General features: G+C 39.3%; 3 protein-coding genes and 1 pseudogene across 3 annotated transcripts; 3 read left to right on the top strand and 1 right to left on the bottom strand.

Moving 5' to 3' along the window:
• The first annotated feature begins 1,726 nt into the window (after nucleotides 1-1,726).
• Nucleotides 1,727-4,585, top strand: LOC137711903 (putative disease resistance protein RGA1; annotated as a pseudogene).
• Nucleotides 4,586-5,172: 587 nt separating this feature from the next.
• Nucleotides 5,173-8,237, bottom strand: LOC137713788 (G-type lectin S-receptor-like serine/threonine-protein kinase SD3-1). The gene is made up of 2 exons (XM_068453140.1): nucleotides 8,164-8,237; nucleotides 5,173-7,806 (listed from the first exon to the last, which is right to left on the bottom strand). The coding sequence occupies exon 2, from the start codon at nucleotides 7,783-7,785 to the stop codon at nucleotides 5,515-5,517; it is 2,271 nt and encodes a 756-aa protein (XP_068309241.1). The 5' UTR covers nucleotides 7,786-7,806; nucleotides 8,164-8,237; the 3' UTR covers nucleotides 5,173-5,514.
• Nucleotides 8,238-10,209: 1,972 nt separating this feature from the next.
• LOC137713719 (putative disease resistance protein RGA1) lies at nucleotides 10,210-12,886 on the top strand. Its single transcript, XM_068453061.1, has one exon. The coding sequence runs from the start codon at nucleotides 10,267-10,269 to the stop codon at nucleotides 12,724-12,726; it is 2,460 nt and encodes an 819-aa protein (XP_068309162.1). The 5' UTR covers nucleotides 10,210-10,266; the 3' UTR covers nucleotides 12,727-12,886.
• Nucleotides 12,887-16,828: 3,942 nt separating this feature from the next.
• On the top strand, nucleotides 16,829-19,380 carry LOC137713817 (putative disease resistance protein RGA1). Its single transcript, XM_068453172.1, has one exon. The coding sequence runs from the start codon at nucleotides 16,891-16,893 to the stop codon at nucleotides 19,348-19,350; it is 2,460 nt and encodes an 819-aa protein (XP_068309273.1). The 5' UTR covers nucleotides 16,829-16,890; the 3' UTR covers nucleotides 19,351-19,380.
• Nucleotides 19,381-27,551: the final 8,171 nt, after the last annotated feature.

The raw sequence follows: 27,551 nt of genomic DNA, 5'->3' as shown, positions 1-27,551 counted from the left end.
GGAGAGAAATTAAATTTTTGAGTTTTTTCAAATAAAAAGATTTTAAATCAGGGTCATCGACTTTACTAATTAATTCCATTAAAAACTCTTCTTGTTCTTCTTGCTTATTAAGCACTGAAATTTTATTACAACAAGTGTCCGTGCACCCAAACTTAATGTTTGGCGAGGAGACGTCGCTAGAACTGCTAGAGTCGGAAACGGAAAAATCGGGATTTTTATCAGATTGACTAGAGTCGGTATTTCTGATTTCTAAAGCCTGAATAAGTTGAACCTTCTCTTCTTCAGAGATTTTTAGTTGGTTAATAACCTTTTTAACTCTACATTCATTTGCATAATGACCAAATTTGCCACATTTGTAGCATTTTCCCTTTTTATTTTGAAAATCCTTTTTAGGCTTTCGAAAAGGTTTTTTGTTTGGAGATGGTTTTTCATAAAATTTATTTGTTTGAAAAGGTTTATTGGAAGATCTTTTGTTTTTATAAAATCTGGATTGATATTTAGAAAATTTGCTGGTTTGTTGGGCTTTTTTCTTTTTACTCGAAGGAGCAACCGGAGGTAAACCATATTGTTCACAAAATGTTCCAAGTTCGTATTTAGCAATAGATTTATCTTTATTAACTTGTTTTGAAATCTTCATGTCAATACACATTTTCAATCCTTCCTTTTGTATAACATTAACTATGTTACCATAAGTAAGGGTATGATAAGGTATGACACCTTCTTCGTTTACTAAAACATTTCGGATTTTGTGAGCAAAAAGATTTGGTAAACCATTGATAAATTTTTCTTTCCAAAAGGGTTGATTACTATCTTCCCGAAGCATAACTTTGGATATGAAAACATCTTTATACCATCTGAAATCACTTAAGGTTGGACACCTTAAATTACTCAGTTGGTCGTGAATACGAGTAGTAACGTTGATGGGTGTTCCTATAAAATGTTCTATAATCGTATAAAGTAAAGTATTTACTCCGTCAGGTATTCCTTGTCCTATCGTTTCGTCAAAAATGGGAAGCCCTTCCTCATCTTTTTTTACCGCAAAGCGTATTTCATCTCTGGATTGAGAAGTTAAGTGCTTCTCCCACCAAGAATGAAGCATTCCAGTGAAACCAGTGACGAGAAGATCAACGATTTGTGTTTGTGTAAAATTGTGATTTGAAATGTAGCTATTAGCAACCATGGACATGTGTTGAAGTTTGTTCAAAAGTTCTTGTTCTGACAATCCATCTATATTCCATTCATAGAGTTTGTCAGCAGAGACTGAAAATTGATTTTGAATATTGCATTCTTCAAATTGAAGGTCAGGAGGAGTTGGCATGGGATACCAGTTTTATATATATATATATATATATATATATATACACACACACATATATATATATATATAGGATAGGATTTAGAGACACTCTTTTAACACATATTTTTGTGAGTTCACTTCATAATGTGTCTATATATGCTTAGGATCTAGAGACACGCTTTGAACATATTTTTGTGGAGTTCACTTCATAATGTATTTCAACAATCCAACCGTTTATCTTTTATGTTTTACCTCAAATATCATGTCTACCAAAAATCATCATCAAAAAGTTAGGTGAACTCATAATGTGCTTGGCCATTAGACTACTTATCATAAGGAAGCATCATCATCAGTATTCATACTATCTCAATTCCCCTGCACTCACCACGTCAAGAAAGAAAGAACGAACGAAAGTAAGAAAGAAAGAAGATGGCTAACCAGGCATTTCCGTTAGCAAGCAGACTCATTGAAAAGCTGGCCTCCATTGCTTCTAAGGAGATTTGCTTGGCGTGGGGTGTTAAAGTGGATCTGCAAAACCTTGGACGCACTATGTCCACAATCAGAGACGTGCTCTTGGATGCCGAAGAGAAGCAAGCATGTAACAATGACCTACGCAGTTGGCTACGTCAACTTAAAGATGTGTTCCTTGATGCTGAGGATCTGTTGGACGAGTTTGAGTGTGAAGCTTTGCGAAGGCAAGTGGTTCGTGGCAGTGGCACAACTAGAAAGGTACGCCGTTTCTTTTCCCGCTCCAATCCAGTTGCATTCCGCTTACGAGTAGGCCATGGAATTAAGGACATAAGAGAGAGGTTATACAAGCTTAAAGATGATAAGAATTTTGCTGATCTTCGCACTGTTCATCATCACCCTCGTCTAGGTGATCATGTGAAGGAGAACATGAATACGACCCACTCCTTTGTTCGTGCTTCGGAGGTTAATGGTAGAGAAACAGAAAAAAATAAAATTGTTGATCTTCTAATGATACAAGGCGATGATCATCAAGGTGGGGATAATGGGAATGTTTCTGTTATTCCTATAGTGGGATTAGGAGGTTTAGGGAAGACCACCCTTGCCCAGTCGGTGTACAATGATCAGAGAGTTGTTGGGAGTTTTGACTTAAGAATGTGGCAGCATGTGTCAGTGGACTTTGATGTTACTAGATTGACAAAAGAGATCCTTGGCTCTGCATTAGGTACAAAGATCAGTGAAGGGTTGTCTCTGGATCAGTTGCAAGCACAACTACGAGACACTTTAAAGGATAAGAAATTTCTACTCGTCTTGGATGATGTGTGGAACGAAGATCGTATCAAATGGAGCAAGTTGAGAGATTTGTTGATAGAAGGGGCCAAGGTGGGAACTAAGATTTTGGTGACGACATGGAATATCTCAGTTGCTTCAATCATGGGGGCGGTTGGAAACATAAATTTGGACGTTCTCTCTTTTGAGGATTGTTTGTCTTTGTTTGTAAAGTGTGCATTTAAAGAAGTACAAGAAAGACATCATCCAAGCCTTTATGAAATGGGAAAAGATATTGTAAGAAAGTGCGGAGGGGTTCCCTTAGCTGTGAAAACCTTAGGGAGTCAACTTTACTCAAAGACTGATGAGCGTCAATGGAAATTGATTAGAGATTCTGAGATATGGGAATTAGAACAAGATGCAGCTGGTCACATTCTACCTGCTTTGAGACTGAGTTATAATCAATTGCCATCTCATTTGAAGCAATGCCTTGTTTGCTGTTCAATTCTTCCAAAGAATTACATTAAATTTTATAGCAGCGAATTGATCAATCATTGGATGGCACATGGAATCCTTGACTCTCGTGATCATGGGAATATGGAGTGGGAAGATGTTGGTGAGCTATATTTCAAAGAGTTATGGGAGAGATCTTTCTTTCAAAATGTTAAAGATTACACTTTCGGCTATGGGTTTGATATGCATGATCTCATCAAGGACCTTGTACAATCAGTCGCACAAGGTGAGAGTTTGATAGTAGACTCTGCAGGGACCAAAGGCATATCTGAAAATGTTAGATATCTAACAATTATGAAAAGTGGCCAAAATGTTTCAACAACCTTGCAAAAGTTGAATAAAGTCCGGACTATATCAGTAGAGAGTTGTGAAAATATTGATGAATCCTTCCTCAGCACTTGCATTTCAAGATTCAAATATCTGCGACTGCTTAAGTTAACCAATGCATCTTGGGAATTGTTGCCCAGTTCCATTGTTTCTTTGAAGCATTTGAGAAGCCTCGACTTGACTGCAAATGAAAGAATCACCGCACTACCCAATTCAATTTGTAAGCTGCAGAGCTTGCAATCTCTGAATCTCTGTGGACGCGTGAATCTTGAAGAGTTCCCTAGAGACATGAGAAACTTGATCAGCCTCAGATGGCTTGAATTAACCACAAAACAATCAAGTTTTCTAGAGAATGGAGTGGGATGCTTGACATCACTTCGATTTCTTTCTATTTGGGAGTGCAGTAATCTAATGTGTTTGCCGCGTGATACGAGCTATCTTGCGTCATTACGCACTCTGATCATAGGCAATTGCAAACAACTTGATTTGGTGATGGAAAACTATCAGGTAATTCCACTAAGGCTCCAAAAATTGGGGATTATAGGAGTACCCCACCACCCCCACCCCCCAACGTGGTTTATGATATATCAGCCACGGTTCCTTCTGCGGTTGACGATTGTGCTTGTTTGTTTATTAGAAATTCATATTTGTTAGAAGTTGTATTCTCCAATGGATAAACCGCCGATTACCCCACCACCCCCACCCCCCAACCTGCACCCCTGAACTATTTTTCTTGCCCATTTATCCCTTTAACTAGTACAAGACAACCAAATAACTCCCTACCTCTAGATTTAAGAAAATTTCATCAAATTTTCTGTTAAGTGGTGTCATGTGAGAGGCGAAAGACACGTTTTCGAGCGTAAACCTGTCTTTGATCTATCTCCTCCATCTGCTTTCCCTTCGTGTAAAAGTCGAATTAGGGCAACAATTAACAGAACGGTTTCTAGGAGCCACAAACACACTACAAGTCTTGTCTATTTTAGATTGTGAGAAGCGGCATTACCTGGTGGTTGACGAGTTTCACATCGCTTAAAATGCTTGGCCTCAGGTCATGTCCCAAACTGTTGTCTTTGCCAGAGGAGATGGCACCGCCTCACTGCCTTGACAAAACCTAGAATTATAAAGTGTCCTGATCTGGAGAGGAGATGCCAGCGCGACACAGGAGAAGATTGGCCAAAGATTTCTCATGTTCCAAATGTTTATTTTGAATAGAACAGGGTGAGGGTCTGCTAATGAAATGGACAAATTTGCCAAATCCCCATATCAAAGAAACATTTCCATTCCAAAGTGGTAAAGTTGCTCAAGAAACGTTGTCTTAAGCGACCGATAAACCGGGGAATATGGTCCAGGAAGCTCTCAATCATAAGGGAAAAATGAAAGCAAATCTCACAGCACAACAATCAGGGATAACATTGGAGTAAATATAAATCAAACTGTATTTACGTATCCAATACACGGTAATAGTTCTTGCTTTGAGTCAAATATTGGGTCAGGGAGTTGATGATCACCATCTCAAGCAAGAATACGAAAACTTTCACACCTTCTACAACTTCGGCAAATCCAACCGACTCCACCACCGGAGACAATCAAAGGATGTCAGTTTTTGGCCTCCCTTTTTCTCCTTCTTATCCAAAGGGAAGCAAAGCGAGAAATCCAATCAACTAAAACATGGGGAAAGCAACAATTTGACAAAAGCAATACAAGCAAGTTACAACAGTAGTTTCATTAACAATAACAAGAAAAGCAAAACCCTCTCATAACCAAAATACAAAACTGCCAGATCTTTAGGCCATGTAATAATGAAAATGAAATGAGAATTCATACCTGAGAAAACTGGATTTGGCTACTTGGAAGAGAGCAGGGACTTCATTAGTGTCGTGATTATTCTTATATGCAGAGAAAAAAAAGAGGGCACAAATGTAAAATACATTTCACCGTTAAACACGAAATTCAAAAGTTAAATGGCAAAATAGCATTTCATTATAGTCAAGCTCGGATAGGGGGGAAATCTCTTGTTAGGACTCCCAAAGACAAGAACACAAGGCTAAATTGTCGTTGTGTTGTTAGTCCTACCATGCACAGCTTAAAACTCTAGAGGATATTTCTAAAATAAAATAAAATATCTTCCATATAGCTGGATTCTATGGCTCCTCTTCGTCATCCCATGGCCCTTGACGAGAAAAAGGGGGTGGAGGTGGATCAACGCTCAAGGTGCCCTCCAATACTTTAACCACCTCTCTCATTGGAGGTCTTCTACGTTCATCAATTTGGATACACCAAAATGCAATTCTTAAAGCACGTTCCAGCTCTTGTGGAATAAACCCGCCAATTATTTTCCTGTCCACCACATTCTCTGGATGCCCTTGCAGCCACTCTTCGTATGCCCACTCACAAAGGTCCCCAACTCGACAGCCACTTACTAATACTAACACCATCTTACCAAAGTCCTCCACATCTCTCTCTGCAGATGAGCACGAAGAGCATGATACCTCGCTGACTATGTTCCCAAGTCCAAATTCAGTCACCTTGGCCTCTAAATTTTCATCCAGTACAACATTCTCACATTTCAAATTCCCATGGCTCATAAATTCCCTACAGCTTGTGTGTAGATAACAGACTGCCCTTGCGACACTTATGCATGTATCAAATCTCTTCCCCCAAGTCAGCTTCTTACACAATTTAAGATCTTCTATATACTTCTCCAGAGAACCATTCTTGACATATTCATAGACCAGAAATTTGTGATCTACCTCACAACAGTAGCCCTGCAGCTTCACAAGGCTTTTGTGATGAATGTTACCTATCTTTGTAACTACACCCCGGTATTTTCTTTCTTCTACGCTTGCATCCACATCTTTGATAGCAACTGGTTTTCTATTTGGAAGAACGCCTTTGAACATCTTTGGCCCAATCTGATATTTGAAGTTCTCTGTAAGCTCCTCTATTTCAGAGAACGATAACACTATCAAACCATTTGAGTTTAGGCTGGTATGAGCAAAAGCAGCTTTCTTCCTAACCGAAATTCTTCTTCTGTAGAACCAGAAACCAAGTGCCAGTTGAACTAAAATAAATACAACGAACATTCCTGCCGCTGCTCCAATTAGGCAAGGGAAACAAAACTTATGAGACCGATTGAGTGGAGGAGGGGAAGACAACGAGAGATTGGGATTTACAGCGAATGGATCAGCACACATCTTCGCGTAAGATACAGAACTCAGTGAGGGGTCTGAATAGCCAGTAACATACGGTGTTCTCTTAATTAAGCATCGTGCAGTTCCATCATTCGAAAATGTTACAGCGGTACAAGTCAGGTCATTCTGACACAAGCTTTTGCATTCCTCTAGACTAACTTTGGCAACTACATCATCAGTTGGTGGGTACATTCCATGTAGGAAAGTATGCTTATAATGAAGCATGTTGGCACCAGAAGAACAGCGATTATTTGGAATAAAACATCTGGAAGTGGACTCATTTGTTTGCTGCTTAAACGGACATTCGCAATCAGGCGACCCAGATTCATTGAAGACACAGATACCACGTTGGCCACAGGTTGCAAAGACATTACACTGGTTCTCAACAGCCTGCCAGACTGATCTCCATGACTTTGAATCTTCTACCCATGAGTATAATCGGAGATTACCATCTACATCTAGCCTAAGAAACCTGTAATTTATGGAGTCATCGTGATCTTGACCGTACAGTGACCACACAGGTTTCAAGTTTTGGTCACGGAGTTGTAGGGTTCCATCAGAAGTGATGAAAGCACTGAGGTTTGAACTAGAAAGGCTTCCACTTGTCCAGTAGGTGACATGGCTTTCCCATTGAAGTTGCAACTGACTAGAAGCACTCATAAAAAGAGTGTAGTAACTGGACACACAATTCTTGCTTGCAGCTCGAAGTGTTTGCAATGTAGAGAAGCTCTGTCCAGGAAGAAGTATGTCAGATGGAGTATCAAAACTTTGCCAAACAATATGTTTCTCTTGATTCAATAGAACAAGATTTCCATTGTCATTAAGAGCAGCAGAAACAACTGATAAGTGCCTTGTTTTACTGGTCCATGCAGTGACACTCTTCAAGGAATCGAATAAAACTAGTTCGCCATCCTGGGTCAGCTGGGCATAAGAATTGTTACCAACAATAAGATCAGCTGCAGCACTCCATACCAAAAGTTGTTGGTCAAGAGGAAATGATTTCGAAATGAGACGGATCCCGAAACTATAGTTTGGCTGGTCTGAACGGTTAAAAAATCCAAATGCAAAATCACCATTTGGAGAGATCCATATGTTTTTATCAGCTACAGAAATTTTGGAACCCAAGGGAATATCCGAAGTCGCAAGAGTATTTAACAGGAATGCAACAAAGATACATAGCAGGAGACGCGATTTACGGAGATGCTCGACCGGTTCAGGCATATCTGAATATGCTTATAGATCCTACAAAAACAAATAATCAGTACTATGACCTCCTTTTAAGTGTAAATCATGTTTGCGTATCAAAGTTAATGAATTTCACTAGGAAAAAATTAGAGTAGAGATATAGGAACGGATAAAAAGTTCCAACATTTTTCATGAACAAACCCACTGAAAAGTAAAAATGGCAAGAATCAAGGCAACTCATAGCCCAAATAAAAAATAAATAAAAACAAACAAACAAATATGAAAAAACACTGTTTTTAGGCCAACAGAAAATTGAAGTTCCAAAAAATTTACGATAAACTCAAGGAAATAACAGTCAACATAAATTTTCATACAAGTCAAGAAGGAATGCATGCAATATTCAGAACTTGGTACCTGAAAAGGCAGTTAAAACCCCAGAAATTTAACAAGCCGGTGGAATGCCCCCATGACCATCTCAGAAGCAACCCATTATATATATTTGGAACACTGTAAAATTGTCATGTGAGCATTCAGAATTTTGAATAATCAAACAGGGATTGACAGACCGAATGAGGCAGCCTACGACTTAAACGGGAGGAAGTAAGTGACAAAAAAAGGAGCTGTAAAGGGCGTAAAAAGGGATTATAAAGTGGGTGTTGAATAGACTCAAGTGGATGAATGGGACCCAATGGGGTACAGTGTTGACTGTTTAGGCAAGGCAATCACTTTCAGGGGCTTGAAAGTTCAAACACTCTGGACAACGATATTGCAGGCAAATCATTATTGAAGTTTAATAGCTGATAAATATATAGAAAATCTACAAAATCACAAAATAAACAAGAAACTGGAACACCCCATTATTGGAAAAAGCTTCTTTTTTGGATTAAAACCATAGCTTGAGCAAACATGAAATGACTTTTTTTCTCATTTACACTATGAATTAGTGAGATTTGAATACAAGCGATGTTACTACTTTAATTTACACCAGGGCCGGCCCGGGATGGGGGAGAACCCAGGACGCAGTGGGTTGAAGACGATCGCCCTAACCACTAGGGCAATCTAACACTTTCTGAATTAGTGAGATAAGAAAATGTAATAAAAATTGAAACTTTAAGCATTGACAGCAAGTACCACACGACTAACCAGTTTGTCAAATTTGCTTTCCTCCTTCTGCTTTTTCTTTAAGGCTTTTCAAGAGATGCTTTTCCTTCCTGAAAAAAAAAAAAAAGGACAGATATACAAGCAGAGGATAAAAGAGAACTAGAAGTGGTGGTTCATATATCAACTCAACAAACGCAACACTTCCAGTAGAACCTAAATTATAAAACCCTAATTCGAAACTCGCAAATCAAATTCCCAACACTGGACCATAAAAAAATGTAAATAAAATAAAATAAAATAAAAGCACAAAATTGAGAGTCTGTAAAGAGAAGCGGCGGCACCAGAAAAAGTGAAGAGAATAAGAACTTACAGAAGAAATGTGAGGGGAATGGGCGAAGGCTAAAGAGAAACGGCGGCACGAGCGAGAAAAGTCGGGCGGGCTGGGGTTTTGAAATGGAGAGGGGTTGGGAAGAAGCTGCTTATTGAAAAAGTGATTCTACAGAAGCAATGTGAGAGAAAGTGGAAGAGAGAGTGGGGGTTCGAGGGGCTGTTAAACGTTAGTGCAGCCGGAGACTGTGAGAAATAGTCGCCGGAGGAGGAGTGACTATATCGGTAAACACTGACTGAACTCAATTGCATTGAGCGGTAGTGAGTGAGTGAAAGAAAAAGATTTTGCTGCTACGACTGTACCCTTCTTTATATTATTTCTTTTCCTTTTTATTACAAGGTTAATATTTTTTTGTCTTTTGCACCCTTCTTTTTATTTATGTTTTTATTTATATTTTTCTTTGATTAATTAGAAAAGAAATTAAATTTTTTGTTTTAACAACCGATATTAATATACTAGGGAGATAGGAGTAGCTTTCGCCTCACAATAAATTAACAATGATGTGTTTCAAAATCGTCTTTGACTAGAACTTAACCTAAAACCTCTTATTTACATGTGAAGAATTAAATGGCAAGAAATTAAATATTTATGTAAATACTTTTCACATGCTGCACATTCTCTTTTTATTAAGAATTTATCACAAATGATTTCTGAAATTAACACTCCTTCTCAGTTTGAATTATGCTTCCTAAACAAGGTTGCTTTCCTTTTACACCAAACATCTTTCCAAAAGTTGATTCAGCTATCTCAAATCCAAGCTTCCTCTTTGTTCCTCAGTTGATCCCAAGCTCAGCTTAAGGGGGTGTATTGAGACATCTAAACCAATCACTAGATTGTTATAACAGTAAATAATTAGTTGTGGTAATTGTGTAATTAGTTGTTGAAGATAAGGGCACTGATGTAATGAGACCGTGGCTATATATATACCTGTGTACTGTCATAATTATTCAACCAATAAAATATCTTTTCAACAAAAAGAAGTACAGTTTCTGTAACCTCAACAAGAAAGAAAGAAACAAAGAAAGAAGATGACCGAGCTTGCTTTTCCGTTGGCAGCCAAACTCATTGAAAGGCTCAGCTCCATTGCTTCTGAGGAGATTTGCTTGGCGTGGGGTGTTAAAGCAGATCTGCAAAAACTTCGACGCACCATGTCCACAATCAAAGACGTGCTATTGGATGCCGAAGAGAAGCAAGCAGGTAACGGTGACCTAAGCAGTTGGCTACGAGAACTTAAAGATGTGTTCCTTGATGCGGAGGATCTGTTGGACGAGTTTGAGTACGAAGCTTTGCGAAGGCAAGTGCGTGGCAGTGGCATAACTAGAAAGGTACGCCGTTTCTTTTCCCGCTCTAATCCAGTTGCATTCGACTTGCGAGTAGGTCATGGAATTAAGGACATAAGAGCGAGGTTACAAGAGCTTAAAGAAGATAAGAATTTTGATGATCTTCGACCTTTTCATCATCACCCACATCTCGGTGATCATCTGAGGGAGAATAGGAATACGACCCACTCATTTGTCCGTGCCTCGGAGGTTATTGGTAGAGACACGGAGAAAAATACAATTGTAGATCTTCTAATGCAACAAGGCGATGATCATCAAGGTGGGGATAATGGGAATATATCTGTTATTCCTACGGTGGGATTTGGAGGTTTAGGGAAGACCACCCTTGCCCAGTCGGTGTACAATGATCAGAGAGTTGTTGGGAGTTTTGACTTAAGAATGTGGCAGCATGTGTCAGTGAACTTTGATCTTACTAGATTGACAAAAGAGATCCTTGGCTCTGCATTAGGTACACAGATCAGTGAAGGGTTGTCTCTGGATCAGTTGCAAGCACAACTACGAGATGCTTTAAAGGATAAAAAATTTCTGCTTGTCCTTGATGATGTGTGGAACGCAGATCGTATCAAATGGAGCGAGTTGAGAGATTTGTTGGTAGATGGGGCCAAGATAGGATCTAAGATTTTGGTGACAACAAGGAATATCTCAGTTGCTTCAATCATGGGCACAGTTGGAACCTGCATAAATTTAGAAGGTCTCTCTTTTGAGGATTGTATGAAGTTGTTTGTAAAGTGTGCATTTGACGAAGGACAAGAAAGACAACATCCAAGCCTCTATGAAATGGGAAAAGATATTGTAAGAAAGTGCGGAGGGGTTCCCTTAGCTGTGAAAACATTAGGGAGTCAACTTTACTCAAAGACTGATGAGCGTCAATGGAAGTTGATTAGAGATTCGGAGATTTGGGAATTAGAACGAGGGGGAGATTGTCACATTCTACCTGCTTTGAGACTGAGTTATACTCAATTGCCCCCTCATTTGAAGCATTGCCTTGTTTGCTGTTCAACTCTTCCAAAGAATTACACTAAATTGGATAGCAGGGAATTAATCAATCATTGGATGGCACATGGAATCCTTGAATCTCGTGAACATGGGGATATGGAGTTGGAAGATGTTGGTGAGCTATATTTCAAAGAGTTATGGGACAGATCTTTCTTTCAAAATGTTAAGGATTACGCTTTCTTCTATCAATTTGATATGCATGATCTCATCCATGACCTTGTACAATCAGTCGGACAAGGTGAGAGTTTGATAGTAGACTCTGCAGAGACCAAAGGCATCTCTAAAAATGTTAGACATCTAACAATTTTGAAAAGTGGCCAAAATATTTCAACAACCTTGCAAAAGTTGAGTAAAGTGCGGACTATTGGAGTAGAGAGTTATGAAAACATTGATGAATCCTTCCTCAGCACTTGCATTTCAAGATTCAAATATCTGCGGTGCCTTGGATTAGTCAATGCATCTTGGGAATTGTTGCCGAGTTCCATTGGTTCTTTGAAGCATTTGAGAAGCCTGAACTTGGCTGGAAATGAAAGAATCACCGCACTACCCAATTCAATTTGTAAGCTGCAGAGCTTGCAATCTCTGACTCTCGGTAGATGCGTGAATCTTGAAGAGTTGCCTGGAGACGTGAGCAAGTTGATCAGCCTTAGATGCCTCGAATTTACCATAAAACAATCAAGTTTTCCAGAGAATGGAGTGGGATGCTTGACATCACTTCGATATCTTTGTATTCAGGATTGTAGTAATCTAACGTGTTTGCCGCATGATATGAGTTATCTTGAGTCATTACGCACTCTGATCATAGCCAATTGCAAACAACTTGGTTTGGTGATGGAAAACTATCAAGGAATTCAACTGAGGCTCCAAAAATTGTGGATTGTAGGAGTACCACGAATGGTGGCATTGCCTGAATGGTTTCAAGGAGCCACAAACACACTACAAGACTTGGGTATAGAAGACTGTGAGAACTTGGAGGCATTACCTGGGTGGTTGACGAGTTTCACATCGCTTAGAAGGCTTATGCTCGAATCATGTCCCAAACTGTTGTCTTTGCCAGAGGAGATGCACCGCCTCACTGCCTTAACAGAACTTAGAATCATAAAGTGTCCTGATCTGGAGAGGAGATGCCAGCGCAACACCGGAGAAGATTAAGATTTCTCATGTTCAAAATGTTTATTTTGAATAGAAACAGGGCTGCCGTCTTCAAAGCCGCTGCCCCTTATTTTCTCTGTTTGTCTTTGTTTCATTGTCTGATCTTTTGTTGTTTCTCAATTGCTTGTATTTTGTTCCGGCTGATGTAAATTGTCATGTTCATGTATTGCAATATTACTTCATTTTAATCAACCTTTTATTACATCAAACTAGTTGTGCGTGTAGTTGACTATTTTGCTTGCTTATTGTCTCCCGGAAACTCAAGTTTTTTAGAAGCGGTATTTTCCGATCTAGTAATTCGGACGGTTGGCGATTTCACCATCATCAAACTAGGTAGAACTGTCAGAGGAATTCAGCGTTTAATGAGGCACATACAGAGCCGTTCCATTGTTACAACTAGCAGTTAAAGCTTGGCCATGGCAGACGGGGCTTCCCTGTTAGATTTCGGCTAACCATACGACACAACCTGACCATAAGCTTTAATTAAGCAGATCGAAAGCTTCACTAAACAATAATCAACTTCTTGATTTTCAAGCCCTGAAGACTTGCACAGAGTGAAAAGTTTGTTGCTTGTCATTCAAGTAAAAGATGCAATGCTCCATACAATCTTTAAGGCAAAACCCAATTCTCAGAAGCACAAAAGAAAAAGGAAAATGCAGCTGGAAATGGAATGAACTAATCCCCAATGCGATGCAGCAACTCAGTCGGAAGCCTTATAAATACTAGGTCCAGCTGACGAGAATTACCATACATTAAGGAATCTGGGGAAAAAAACTGCACTGGTCACATCAACTCCTGTTCCTGTCACCACATATTTAGCATGGATCTGAAAGTAACCATCAAGGTTGTGTACAGTCCCATCTGCACAAGTTTACAAAACCCAGGAAAAAAATAAATCCGCCCCTCACAGAACTATCACAAAGGCTGCTAGTCACCCCTTAACTATTTTTCTTGCCCATCTATCCCTTTAACTAGTACAAGACAACCAAATAACTCCCTACCTTTATATTTAAGAAAATTTCATCAAACTTTCTGTTAAGTGGTGTCATGTGAGAGGCGCGCGACACATTTTCAAGCGCAAACCTGTCTTTGATCTATCTCCTCCATCTGCTTTCCCTTCATGTAAAAATCAAATTAGGGCAAACAACAGAATGGTTTCAAGGAGCCACAACACATAAAAAGAGTGTAGTAACTGGACACACAATTCTTGCTTGCAGCTCGAAGTGTTTGCAATGTAGAGAAGCTCTGTCCAGGAAGAAGTATGTCAGATGGAGTATCAAAACTTTGCCAAACAATATGTTTCTCTTGATTCAATAGAACAAGATTTCCATTATCATTAAGAGCAGCAGAAACAACTGATAACTGCCTTGTTTTACTGGTCCATGCAGTGACACCCTTCAAGGAATCGGATAAAACTGGTTCGCCATCCTGGGTCAGCTGGGCATAAGAATGGCTACCGATAATAAGATCAGCTGCAGCACTCCATACCAAAAGTTGTTGGTCAAGAGGAAATGATTTCGAAATGAGACGGATCCCGAAACTATAGGTTGGCTGGTCTGAACGGTTAAAAAATCCAAATGCAAAATCACCATTTGGAGAGATCCATATGTTTTTATCAGCTACAGAAATTTTGGAACCCAAGGGAATATCCGAAGTCGCAAGAGTATTTAACAGGAATGCAACAAAGATACATAGCAGGAGACGTGATTTACGGAGATGCTCGACCAGTTCGGGCATATCTGAATATGCTTATTGATCCTACAAAAACAAATAATCAGTACTATGACCTCCTTTTAAGTGTAAATCATGTTTGCGTATCAAAGTTAATGAATTTCACTAGGAAAAAAAACCCACTGAAAAGTAAAAATGGCAAGAATCAAGGCAACTCATAGCCCAAATAAAAAATAAATAAAAACAAACAAACAAATATGAAAAAACACTGTTTTTAGGCCAACAGAAAATTGAAGTTCCAAAAAATTTACGATAAACTCAAGGAAATAACTGTCAACATAAATTTTCATACAAGTCAAGAAGGAATGCATGCAATATTCAGAACTTGGTACCTGAAAAGGCAGTTAAAACCCCAGAAATTTAACAAGCCGGTGGAATGCCCCCATGACCATCTCAGAAGCAACCCATTATATATATTTGGAACACTGTAAAATTGTCATGTGAGCATTCAGAATTTTGAATAATCAAACAGGGATTGACTGACCGAATGAGGCAGCCTACGATTTAAACGGGAGGAAGTAAGTGACAAAAAAAGGAGCTGTAAAGGGCGTAAAAAGGGATTATAAAGTGGGTGTTGAATAGACTCAAGTGGATGAATGGGACCCAATGGGGTACAGTGTTGACTGTTTAGGCAAGGCAATCACTTTCAGGGGCTTGAAAGTTCAAACACTCTGGACAACGATATTGCAGGCAAATCATTATTGAAGTTTAATAGCTGATAAATATGTAGAAAATCTACAAAATCACAAAATAAACAAGAAACTGGAACACCCCATTATTCGAAAAAGCTTCTTTTTTGGATTAAAACGATAGCTTGAGCAAACATGAAATGACTTTTTTTCTCATTTACACTATGAATTAGTGAGATTTGAATACAAGCGATGTTACTACTTTAATTTACACCAGGGCCGGCCCGGGATGGGGGAGAACCCGGGACGCAGTGGGTTGAAGACGAACGCCCTAACCACTAGGGCAATCTAACACTTTCTGAATTAGTGAGATAAGAAAATGTAATAAAAATTGAAACTTTAAGCATTGACAGCAAGTACCACACGACTAACCAGTTTGTCAAATTTGCTTTCCTCCTTCTGCTTTTTCTTTAAGGCTTTTCAAAGATGCTTTTCCTTCCTGAAAAAAAAAAAAGAACAGATATACAAGCAGAGGATAAAAGAGAACTAGAAGTGGTGGTTCATATATCAACTCAACAAACGCAACACTTCCAGTAGAACCTAAATTATAAAACCCTAATTCGAAACTCGCAAATCAAATTCCCAACACTGGACCATAAAAAAATGTAAATAAAATAAAATAAAATAAAAGCACAAAATTGAGAGACTATAAAGAGAAGCGGCGGCACCAGAAAAAGTGAAGAGAATAAGAACTTACCGAAGAAATGTGAGGCGAATGGGCGAAGGCTAAAGAGAAACGGCGGCACGAGCGAGAACAGTCGGGCGGGCTGGGGTTTTGAAATGGAGAGGGGTTGGGAAGAAGCTGCTTATTGAAAAAGTGATTCTACAGAAGCAATGTGAGAGAAAGTGGAAGAGAGAGTGGGGGTTCGAGGGGCTGTTAAACGTTAGTGCAGCCGGAGACTGTGAGAAATAGTCGCCGGAGGAGGAGTGACTGTATCGGTAAACACTGACGGGACGCAATTGCATTGAGCGGTAGTGAGTGAGTGAAAGAAAAAGATTTTGCTGCTACGACTGTACCCTTCTTTATATTATTTCTTTTCCTTTATATTACAAGGTTAATATTTTTTTTCCTTTTGCACCCTTCTTTTTATTTATGTTTTTATTTATATTTTTCTTTGATTAATTAGAAAAGAAATTAAATTTTTTGTTTTAACAAACGATATTAATATACTAGGGAGATAGGAGTAGCTTTCGCCTCACAATAAATTAACAATGATGTGTTTCAAAATCGTCTTTGCTTAGAACTTAACCTAAAATCTCTTATTTACATGTGAAGAATTAAATGGCAAGAAATTAAATATTTATGTAAAATACTTTTCACATGCTGCACATTCTTTTTTTTTTAAGAATTTATCACAAATAATTTCTGAAATTAACACTCCTTCTCAATTTGAATTATGCTTCCTAAACAAGGTTGCTTTCCTTTTACACCAAATATCTTTCCAAAAGTTGATTCAGCTATCTCAAATCCAAGCTTCCTCTTTGTTCCTCAGTTGATCCCAAGCTCAGCTTAAGGGGATGTATTGAGACATCTAAACCAGTCACTAGATTGTGATAACAGTAAATAGTTAGTAGTGGTAATTGTGTAATTAGTTGTTGAAGATAAGGGCACTGATGTAATGAGGCTGTGGCTATATATATACCTGTGTACTGTCATAATTATTCAACCAATAAAATATCTTTTCAACAAAAAGAAGTACAGTTTCTGTAACCTCAACAAGAAAGAAAGAAACAAAGAAAGAAGATGACCGAGCTTGCTTTTCCGTTGGCAGCCAAACTCATTGAAAGGCTCAGCTCCATTGCTTCTGAGGAGATTTGCTTGGCGTGGGGTGTTAAAGCAGATCTGCAAAAACTTCGACGCACCATGTCTACAATCAAAGACGTGCTATTGGATGCCGAAGAGAAGCAAGCAGGTAACGGTGACCTAAGCAGTTGGCTACGAGAACTTAAAGATGTGTTCCTTGATGCGGAGGATCTGTTGGACGAGTTTGAGTGCGAAGCTTTGCGAAGGCAAGTGCGTGGCAGTGGCATAACTAGAAAGGTACGCCGTTTCTTTTCCCGCTCTAATCCAGTTGCATTCGACTTGCGAGTAGGTCATGAAATTAAGGACATAAGAGCGAGGTTACAAGAGCTTAAAGAAGATAAGAATTTTGATGATCTTCGACCTTGTCATCATCACCTACATCTCGGTGATCATCTGAGGGAGAATAGGAATACGACCCACTCATTTGTCCGTGCCTCGGAGGTTATTGGTAGAGACACGGAGAAAAATACAATTGTAGATCTTCTAATGCAACAAGGCGATGATCATCAAGGTGGGGATAATGGGAATATATCTGTTATTCCTACGGTGGGATTTGGAGGTTTAGGGAAGACCACCCTTGCCCAGTCGGTGTACAATGATCAGAGAGTTGTTGGGAGTTTTGACTTAAGAATGTGGCAGCATGTGTCAGTGAACTTTGATCTTACTAGATTGACAAAAGAGATCCTTGGCTCTGCATTAGGTACACAGATCAGTGAAGGGTTGTCTCTGGATCAGTTGCAAGCACAACTACGAGATGCTTTAAAGGATAAAAAATTTCTGCTTGTCCTTGATGATGTGTGGAACGCAGATCGTATCAAATGGAGCGAGTTGAGAGATTTGTTGGTAGATGGGGCCAAGATAGGATCTAAGATTTTGGTGACAACAAGGAATATCTCAGTTGCTTCAATCATGGGCACAGTTGGAACCTGCATAAATTTAGAAGGTCTCTCTTTTGAGGATTGTATGAAGTTGTTTGTAAAGTGTGCATTTGACGAAGGACAAGAAAGACAACATCCAAGCCTCTATGAAATGGGAAAAGATATTGTAAGCAAGTGCGGAGGGGTTCCCTTAGCTGTGAAAACATTAGGGAGTCAACTTTACTCAAAGACCGATGAGCGTCAATGGAAGTTGATTAGAGATTCGGAGATTTGGGAATTAGAACGAGGGGGAGATGGTCACATTCTACCTGCTTTGAGACTGAGTTATACTCAATTGCCCTCTCATTTGAAGCATTGCCTTGTTTGCTGTTCAACTCTTCCAAAGAATTACACTAAATTGGATAGCAGGGAATTAATCAATCATTGGATGGCACATGGAATCCTTGAATCTCGTGAACATGGGGATATGGAGTTGGAAGATGTTGGTGAGCTATATTTCAAAGAGTTATGGGACAGATCTTTCTTTCAAAATGTTAAGGATTACGCTTTCTTCTATCAATTTGATATGCATGATCTCATCCATGACCTTGTACAATCAGTCGGACAAGGTGAGAGTTTGATAGTAGACTCTGCAGAGACCAAAGGCATCTCTAAAAATGTTAGACATCTAACAATTTTGAAAAGTGGCCAAAATATTTCAACAACCTTGCAAAAGTTGAGTAAAGTGCGGACTATTGGAGTAGAGAGTTATGAAAACATTGATGAATCCTTCCTCAGCACTTGCATTTCAAGATTCAAATATCTGCGCTGCCTTGGATTAGTCAATGCATCTTGGGAATTGTTGCCGAGTTCCATTGGTTCTTTGAAGCATTTGAGAAGCCTGAACTTGGCTGGAAATGAAAGAATCACCGCACTACCCAATTCAATTTGTAAGCTGCAGAGGTTGCAATCTCTGACTCTCGGTAGATGCGTGAATCTTGAAGAGTTGCCTGGAGACGTGAGCAAGTTGATCAGCCTTAGATGCCTCGAATTTACCATAAATCAATCAAGTTTTCCAGAGAATGGAGTGGGATGCTTGACATCACTTCGATATCTTTGTATTCAGGATTGTAGTAATCTAACGTGTTTGCCGCATGATATGAGTTATCTTGAGTCATTACGCACTCTGATCATAGCCAATTGCAAACAACTTGGTTTGGTGATGGAAAACTATCAAGGAATTCAACTGAGGCTCCAAAAATTGTGGATTGTAGGAGTACCACGAATGGTGGCATTGCCTGAATGGTTTCAAGGAGCCACAAACACACTACAAGACTTGGGTATAGAAGAATGTGAGAACTTGGAGGCATTACCTGGGTGGTTGACGAGTTTCACATCGCTTAGAAGGCTTATGCTCGAATCATGTCCCAAACTGTTGTCTTTGCCAGAGGAGATGCACCGCCTCACTGCCTTAACAGAACTTAGAATCACAAAGTGTCCTGATCTGGAGAGGAGATGCCAGCGCAACACAGGAGAAGATTGACCAAAGATTTCTCATGTTCAAAATGTTTATTGAACATTTTGAAGACGGCTGCCGTCTTCAAAGCCGCTGCCCCTTATTTTCTCTGTTTGTCTTTGTTTCATTGTCTGATCTTTTGTTGTTTCTCAATTGCTTGTATTTTGTTCCGGCTGATGTAAATTGTCATGTTCATGTATTGTAATATTACTTCATTTTAATCAACCTTTTGTTGTTTCTCAATTGCTTGTATTTTGCCAAACAATATGTTTCACTTGATTCAATAGAACAAGATTTCCATTATCATTAAGAGCAGCAGAAACAACTGATAACTGCCTTGTTTTATCAGTGACACTCTTCAAGGAATCGAATAAAACTAGTTCGCCATCCTGGGTCAGCTGGGCATAAGATGTTAGACGAAGTCAAGGCCACAGCGACATTCCTGCAACTTGAGGAGTCTTCATCTGTTCAACCTCTTATCCTTAGCTGTTCCTGGTTTATAGGGATTTTAACTTTTCAAATGTTTGTTGTAACTAAAGCTCCGCATGCAGTCTTTGATCAGATTTGTAATTTTTGAATGGTCCTTGTATCTCGGGTTTTCAAACCCTCTCTGTAATCCTCAAGTTAATATAAATACATGCATCCCATCATTAACTGGGTATGCAATTGAAGTGAAACAAACTGAGTCTCTAAAGTTTTACATGGTATTGAGCCCTACTGTCTAACGACAAAAGATCTTTTTTTTTTTTTCCTCGCTTCCAATGGCTGACAACAATGGTGCTTCCTCTCAACCTTCCACTACAGTCGCTTCAAACACTCCCACCCATCCCTTTTCCTCCATGACTACCATGGTCCACATCAAGCTTGACAGGACCAACTACCCACTGTGGTTGGCCCAAATCCTTCCTATTCTCAAGAGTCGAGATTTAATGGGATATGTTGATGGCACTGTCGTGTGTCCCCCTAAGCACTTACCTGGTGTGGCAACTATTAATCCTGCATATACCTCCTGGATGCAGCAGGATCAAATGATCCTCAGTTGGATCAATGGCTCTCTTACTGCGTCAGTTTTATCTGTCGTGGCTAGCAAGCGAAGTGCTCGAGCGACTTGGGAAGCCCTTGAGCAGAGGTATGCTTCTTCTTCACAAAATAGAATTTTGTTTCTCCGAAATGAATTGCTGCAGACAAAGAAAGGTGATCTCTCTGTGGCAGACTACTTGGATCGCATGAATGCGATTGCCGACAACCTTGCCCTCGCAGGGCAACCTGTGAGTGATGATGAGTTAGTACAGATTGTGTTGAACAATCTTGGTCCAGCTTTTGAGATGACAGTTAGTGCTGCTCAGGCTCGTGATACACCTATCACGTATCCAACTCTTGAGGCGCTATTACTGACCACTGAAAGAAGGATGTTGGAGCACGCTGCTCCTGTGGTGGAGCAGAATCCTGTTACTGCTTTTGTTGCTGCAAGGGGTCGAGGTGGAGGTCGCGGTCGTAGTGTTGGGCGCGGCTCTTCTCCATCAAACCGTGGTGCAGGTTCCTTTCAGCGAAGCTTCAATCCTCGTTCAAATAATAATCAGCGACTTGCTTCTGGGAATGGCGACCGTTGCGCTTCTAATGGTGAGCGAATTATTTGCCAAATATGTGGCAAACCTGGCCATCCGGCTCTTGACTGTTATCAACGGATGAATGTTGCGTTTGAAGGCCGCATCCCTGCCCAACGTCTCTCTGCAATGGTGTCGTCCCCTATTACTCTCAACAAACAACAAAATGGCAATTGGTTATTGGACACAGGAGCTAATGCACATATCACTCCAGATCTGCAAAACCTGGTAAACCCGAAGGAATATAATGGTAATGATGGTGTTGGTGGTGTAGGTAATGATTCTGGTATTTTGATCTCACATTATGGTTCTAATAAACTTCATACTGACGCTTGCTCATTTAAGTTACAAAACATCCTACACTGCCCTAAAGCCTCAACTAGTATAATTTCTGCCCATAAATTCACATTAGACAATGACTGTTATTTATTAATCTTTCCACATTTCTTTCTTGTCAAGGACCTCAAGACCCGGAGGACGCTTTTCCGAGGACGATGTGAGAACGGCTTATACCCGTTTTCAGGTGGCGGTGGACAAATTTCAAATCCATTTACAGCTTTCGTAGGTGTTCGAGTTTCTGTTCAAAAATGGCATGCACGTCTTGGACATCCTGCCAACTCTACAATAAAGTTTTTAATTGCAAATAAATTGGTTCCAGTAGATGGTACCACCAATGTCAAGTTTTGTCAGTCTTGTCCTTTAGGCAAAAGTACCAAGTTGCCTTTCAAAGTGTCCGAGTCTGTTTCCCATTGTCCTTTACAGCTTTTACATTCTGATGTTTGGTGTTCTCCAATTATTTCCAATGAAGGTTTTCGTTATTATGTGTTGTTTGTTGATGATTACTCAAGATATTCTTGGATTTTTCCTATGAAAAATAAATCTCAAGTCTTTGAAATATTTACACAGTTTAAGGCCAAAGTTGAAAATATGTTCAATTTAAAAATTAAAACCCTTCAATGTGATGAAGGTGGTGAATACAAAAGCATTGCCTTTCAAAAATTTTTAGCACTTCATGGAATTTCTCAAAGATTTTCGTGTCCTAAACATCCAGAACAAAATGGCATCGCTGAGCGTAAACATCGACATATTGTTGAAACTGGCATTGTGATGCTTTCTCAATCACACATGCCTACTAAGTTTTGGTTTGATGCCTGTAGCACAGCAACATATCTGATCAATAGGTTGCCCACCCGTGTGTTGTCTAACACATCACCTTATGAGAAGTTATTTCATAAACCACCAAACTATGATACTCTTAAAATTTTTGGTTGTCAATGTTTTCCGTGGTTGGTGCCATACACAGCAAATAAACTTCAACCAAAATCAAAATCATGTGTGTTCTTAGGTTATTCTTTGAATCATCAAGGCTACAAATGTATGGATTTGTCCACGAGACGAGTTTATTTATCTCGCCATGTTCTATTCAATGAGAACTTTTATCCTTTTCAAGGACTCACATCTTCCTCTGAAAGCGTTCAAACACAAGGTACAACTTCTTCGCCAGAACTCTTATTTAATTTTCCTATTCACATGCCTCCTACTTTGACTGAGAACCATACTCCCGTACCCACCCTAACTCACACTTTATCACACATCACCTCTGACCATCCAAGCCCAACTGTCACCACTCCTATTCCACCTACTTTGACCGTGTCACCTAGTTCCATTCAAACACTCAATCCCTTTCCACCACAACCTTCATCTGCCAACCCATACCACACGGTAACCCACCCTGCTCCTACTTCTTCACCTATACAAACTGACAACCCCAATGTGACTCCACAACCTAGTCTCCTAGGTTCCTCTCCCGTGTTAAATGAGCAAGCCACAGTAAATCATGGACCTATGCCAGTGCCTCACGAGGCTCCTATTGAACCACCACACATCATGACCACACGTTCCAAGTCGGGAATACATAAACCAAACCCTAAGTATGCTATGCATGTGCATGTTGCTATTAATGATTTTCCTGTTGAGCCTACGTGTTTTACTCAGGCAGTCAAATATCCAGAATGGAGAAATGCCATGGTCCAAGAATTTAATGCTTTGCAGCGTTGTGGGACGTGGAACTTGGTTCCATATCGTTCCAACATGAATGTTTTGCCCAACAAATGGGTGTTCAAAATAAAGAGGAATGCAGATGGTACCATTGAAAGACATAAAGCACGTTTAGTTGCAAATGGTTTTCATCAACAGGCTGGTGTGGATTACACAGAGACCTTCAGTCCTATCGTCAAGCATAGTACCATAAGACTGGTTCTCAGTCTTGTAGTCTCGAAAAATTGGCATGTTCGACAGCTTGATGTGCAGAATGCCTTTCTGCACGGCTATTTAAGTGAAGAAGTATATATGAGACAGCCTACGGGGTTTGTTGACAAGCAATTTCCTCACCATGTTTGTAAATTGCAGCGGTCCATTTATGGTTTAAAACAAGCTCCTAGGGCTTGGTTTCAACGCTTTTCTGAATTTTTGCTTCAACTTGGATTTCACGAATCCACATGTGATTACAGTCTTTTTGTGTTTAATCAGAAAGGTGTGTATCTCATTTTGTTAATCTATGTAGATGATATTCTACTTACTGGGAATAGTCCACGACAGATGGCCCATTTGATCACCAAGCTACGTACTTTGTTTTCCATGAAAGATTTGGGACCTCTCCACTATTTTTTGGGTGTTGAAGTTAAGTATATTGGGAATTGCATGCATCTCAGTCAGTCCAAATATGCTCTGGACCTACTCACTCGCACAAAGTTCACCGAGGCTAAGCCTATATCAACTCCGGTTTCCTGTGGACAAAAGCTTAGTGCGTATGATGGTGAGGCGTATGAAAATCCAGCACATTATCGTAGTGTGGTCGGAGCATTGCAGTACATCACCATAACTCGACCTGATTTATCATACTCGGTCAATCAAGTATGCCAGTTTATGCATGCACCCAAACTTGCTCACTGGACGGCTGTAAAACGTATTCTACGATACTTAAAAGCTACGCATAATCATGGTCTTCTCTACAAACCTGGAAATACTACTTTGTCTGCGTTTTCTGATGCTGATTATGCTGGTAATCCAGATACTAGACATTCCACGGGTGGCTATTGTATTTATTTGGGTCCCAATCTTGTCTCATGGAGTTCAAAGAAACAGAAGACGGTGTCCAGGTCTAGTGCGGAGGCTGAGTACAGACAGTTGGCCTATACTGCAGCTGAGTTATCATGGCTTCGATCTCTCTTTAAAGATCTGCATTTGCATCTTTGTCAACCAACAATTTGGTGTGATAATGTCTCATCAATTGCCCTTGCATCCAATCCTGTCTTCCATTCGCGCACAAAACATCTCGAGGTTGATTATCATTACGTACGGGAAAAGGTTGTTCGTGCTGAATTATTAGTGAATTACATTTGTTCTCAAGATCAGCTAGCTGATTTGTTCACCAAAGGTCTGTCTTCGTCTAGATTCAAATTATTAGTGTCCAAGCTTCCAGTTGTTCCTCAACCTGTTAGCTTGCGGGGGGGTGTTAGACGAAGTCAAGCCCACAGCGACATTCCTGCAACTTGAGGAGTCTTCATCTGTTCAACCTCTTATCCTTAGCTGTTCCTGGTTTATAGGGATTTTAACTTTTCAAATGTTTGTTGTAACTAAAGCTCCGCATGCAGTCTTTGATCAGATTTGTAATTTTTGAATGGTCCTTGTATCTCGGGTTTTCAAACCCTCTCTGTAATCCTCAAGTTAATATAAATACATGCATCCCATCATTAACTGGGTATGCAATTGAAGTGAAACAAACTGAGTCTCTAAAGTTTTACATAAGAATGGCTACCGATAATAAGATCAGCTGCAGCACTCCATACCAAAAGTTGTTGGTCAAGAGGAAATGATTTCGAAATGAGACGGATCCCGAAACTATAGTTTGGCTGGTCTGAACGGTTAAAAAATCCAAATGCAAAATCACCATTTGGAGAGATCCATATGTTTTTATCAGCTACAGAAATTTTGGAACCCAAGGGAATATCTGAAGTCGCAAGAGTATTGAACAGGAATGCAACAAAGATACATAGCAGGAGACGCGATTTACGGAGATGCTCGACCAGTTCAGGCATATCTGAATATGCTTATAGATCCTACAAAAACAAATAGTCAGTACTATGACCTCCTTTTAAGTGTAAATTGTGTTTGCATATCAAAGTTAATGAATTTCACTAGGAAAAAAAGCCCACTGAAAAGTAAAAATGGCAAGAATCAAGGCAACTCATAGCCCAAATAAAAAATAAATAAAAACAAACAAAAATGAAAAAACACTGTTTTTAGGCCAACAGAAAATTGAAGTTCCAAAAAATTTACGATAAACTCAAGGAAGTAACAGTCAACATAAATTTTCATACAAGTCAAGAAGGAATGCATGCAATATTCAGAACTTGGTACCTGAAAAGGCAGTTAAAACCCCCGAAATTTAACAAGCCGGTGGAATGCCCCCATGACCATCTCAGAAGCAACCCATTATATATTTTTGGAACACTGTAAAATTGTCATGAGAGCATTCAGAATTTTGAATAATCAAACAGAGATTGACTGACCGAATGAGGCAGCAAGTGACAAAAAAAGGAGCTGTAAAGGGCGTAAAAAGGGATTATAAAGGGGGTGTTGAATAGACTCAAGTGGATGAATGGGACCCAATGGGGTACAGTGTTGACTGTTTAGGCAAGGCAATCACTTTCAGGGGCTTGAAAGTTCAGACAATCTGGACAACGATATTGCAGGCAAATCATTATTGAAGTTTAATAGCTGATAAATATATAGAAAATCTACAAAATCACAAAATAAACAAGAAACTGGAACACCCCATTATTGGAAAAAGCTTCTTTTTTTGGATTAAAACCATAGATTACAAACCCTAATTCGAAACCCGCAAATCAAATTCCCAACTTAAACAACCACATTGGACCATAAAAAAATGTAAAAAATAAAAAGCACAAAATTGAGAGTCTGCAAAGAGAAGCTGCGGCACCAGAAAAAGTGAAGAGAATAAGAACTTACCGACGAAATGTGAGGCGAATGGGCGAAGGCTAAAGAGAAACGGCGGCACGAGCGAGAAAAGTCGGGCGGGCTGGGGTTTTGAAATGGAGAGGGGTTGGGAAGAAGCTGCTTATTGAAAAAGTGGTTCTACAGAAGCAATGTGAGAGAAAGTGGAAGAAAGAGTGGGGGTTCGAGGGGCGTTAAACGTTAGTGCAGCCGGAGACGGTGAGAAATAATCGCCGGAGGAGAAGGAGTGACCATATGGTAAACACTGACTGGACTCAATTGAATTGAGCGGTGAGTCAGTGAGTGAAAGAAAAAGATTTTGCTGATACCACCGTACTAAACTATGGTTTCGGGATTTATTATTGAAAAATTTTATGTGATCACATATAACTTCTCTCTAATTTCTACTAATTAATGAAATTTTTTTTATCAACAAAAAAATAGTGTGAAGATAAATTAGTCTTTTATCACACAAAAAAAATAATAGGCAATAATGTAATTTCACATATTCAAATTTTACTGTTTTTTATTGAAGTTTCACGTACCGATAATGTTAAAGAACCTCTAATATTTTAAAAATAAAAATAAAAAACCTCTCACTCCTCCCTGTTCTCTCTCCCCCTCTCTCCTTCTCATTTTTTAAAAAAATGTATTCATACACACAAAGTATGTAGGTAAATGCTAATTATTTTTAATTAAACTATCAATATATCTTTAAACCCAAATTTACTACCAAAATTACCCTAACAAATCCAATTCAATATGTAAATTTGTTTCTACACCCATTTAAAATAAAAACCCAAAATCAAAGTATATGGTCTTTCCCCGACAAAGTTGATCTCAATAAATTCCAATTCACCGCTGGGATTAGAAACTACAAAGCAAAAGCGACAAATAGAGTATCACTGCTGGGATTGGAAACATTTTCACAGTTCTTTTAGTTTATTCCTCCCCAACTTCTGTAATTTGTGTATAACTGTAATGTTCCCGTCCTCATTAAGTCATGGCCTTCTTGACAAACTCAAAGCAGCAGCAGCAGCTACAACTGCGCATGCTAGCACTAACTTAGCTCCGAATCTCTTTTCAATCAAGACTTGAATAACAGTGAGCATCCTAGAGTGACGATGACCCATAGGATAATGATTCATAGCCCTCCCTTGAGGTGTCAGTCTTCCATCTTTGTCAAGTGCTTGAAGACTCTTCAAGCAATGCTCTTCTTTATCCAAGGCATTACCATCCAAATGAGGTGGAAGAGGAAAATTGGATACCTGGATGCCCAGAAAAAGGTCATACGCTTAATCTTCTCATAATGCTTAATGGAATTCACAAAAAGTTGCGTGGTAAGTATTTGACTATTGGGTGGTGGTTTATTAATAATTTTTAGTTTTATTGTTAATTTATCTTGTACTTAATAGTAATTATACAATAAGATAAAAAAGACAATTTCCATTTAAAATTTAAGTTGGGTGTAGAATGAGGTTATTTGAGTTTAAATAAAATTTCCCCTTATTATTTCTTTTCCTTTTTATTACAAGGTTATTTTTTTTTTTTCCCTTTTGCAACCTTCTTTCTATTTATGTTTTTTTTTCTTTAATTAATTAGAAAAGA

This window comes from Pyrus communis, chromosome 13 (genome assembly GCF_963583255.1).
Source record: "Pyrus communis chromosome 13, drPyrComm1.1, whole genome shotgun sequence".
In the NCBI taxonomy this organism is placed as follows: domain Eukaryota; kingdom Viridiplantae; phylum Streptophyta; class Magnoliopsida; order Rosales; family Rosaceae; genus Pyrus; species Pyrus communis.
The sequence above is the reverse complement of the archived record's forward strand: the minus strand, read 5'-3'. Positions and strand labels throughout refer to the sequence as shown.

Bases quoted from the DNA above. Each gene is read 5' to 3' on its own strand.
- LOC137713788 (XM_068453140.1), bottom strand. From the start codon at position 7,785: ATGCCTGAACCGGTCGAGCATCTCCGTAAATCGCGTCTCCTGCTATGT.
- LOC137713719 (XM_068453061.1), top strand. From the start codon at position 10,267: ATGACCGAGCTTGCTTTTCCGTTGGCAGCCAAACTCATTGAAAGGCTC.
- LOC137713817 (XM_068453172.1), top strand. From the start codon at position 16,891: ATGACCGAGCTTGCTTTTCCGTTGGCAGCCAAACTCATTGAAAGGCTC.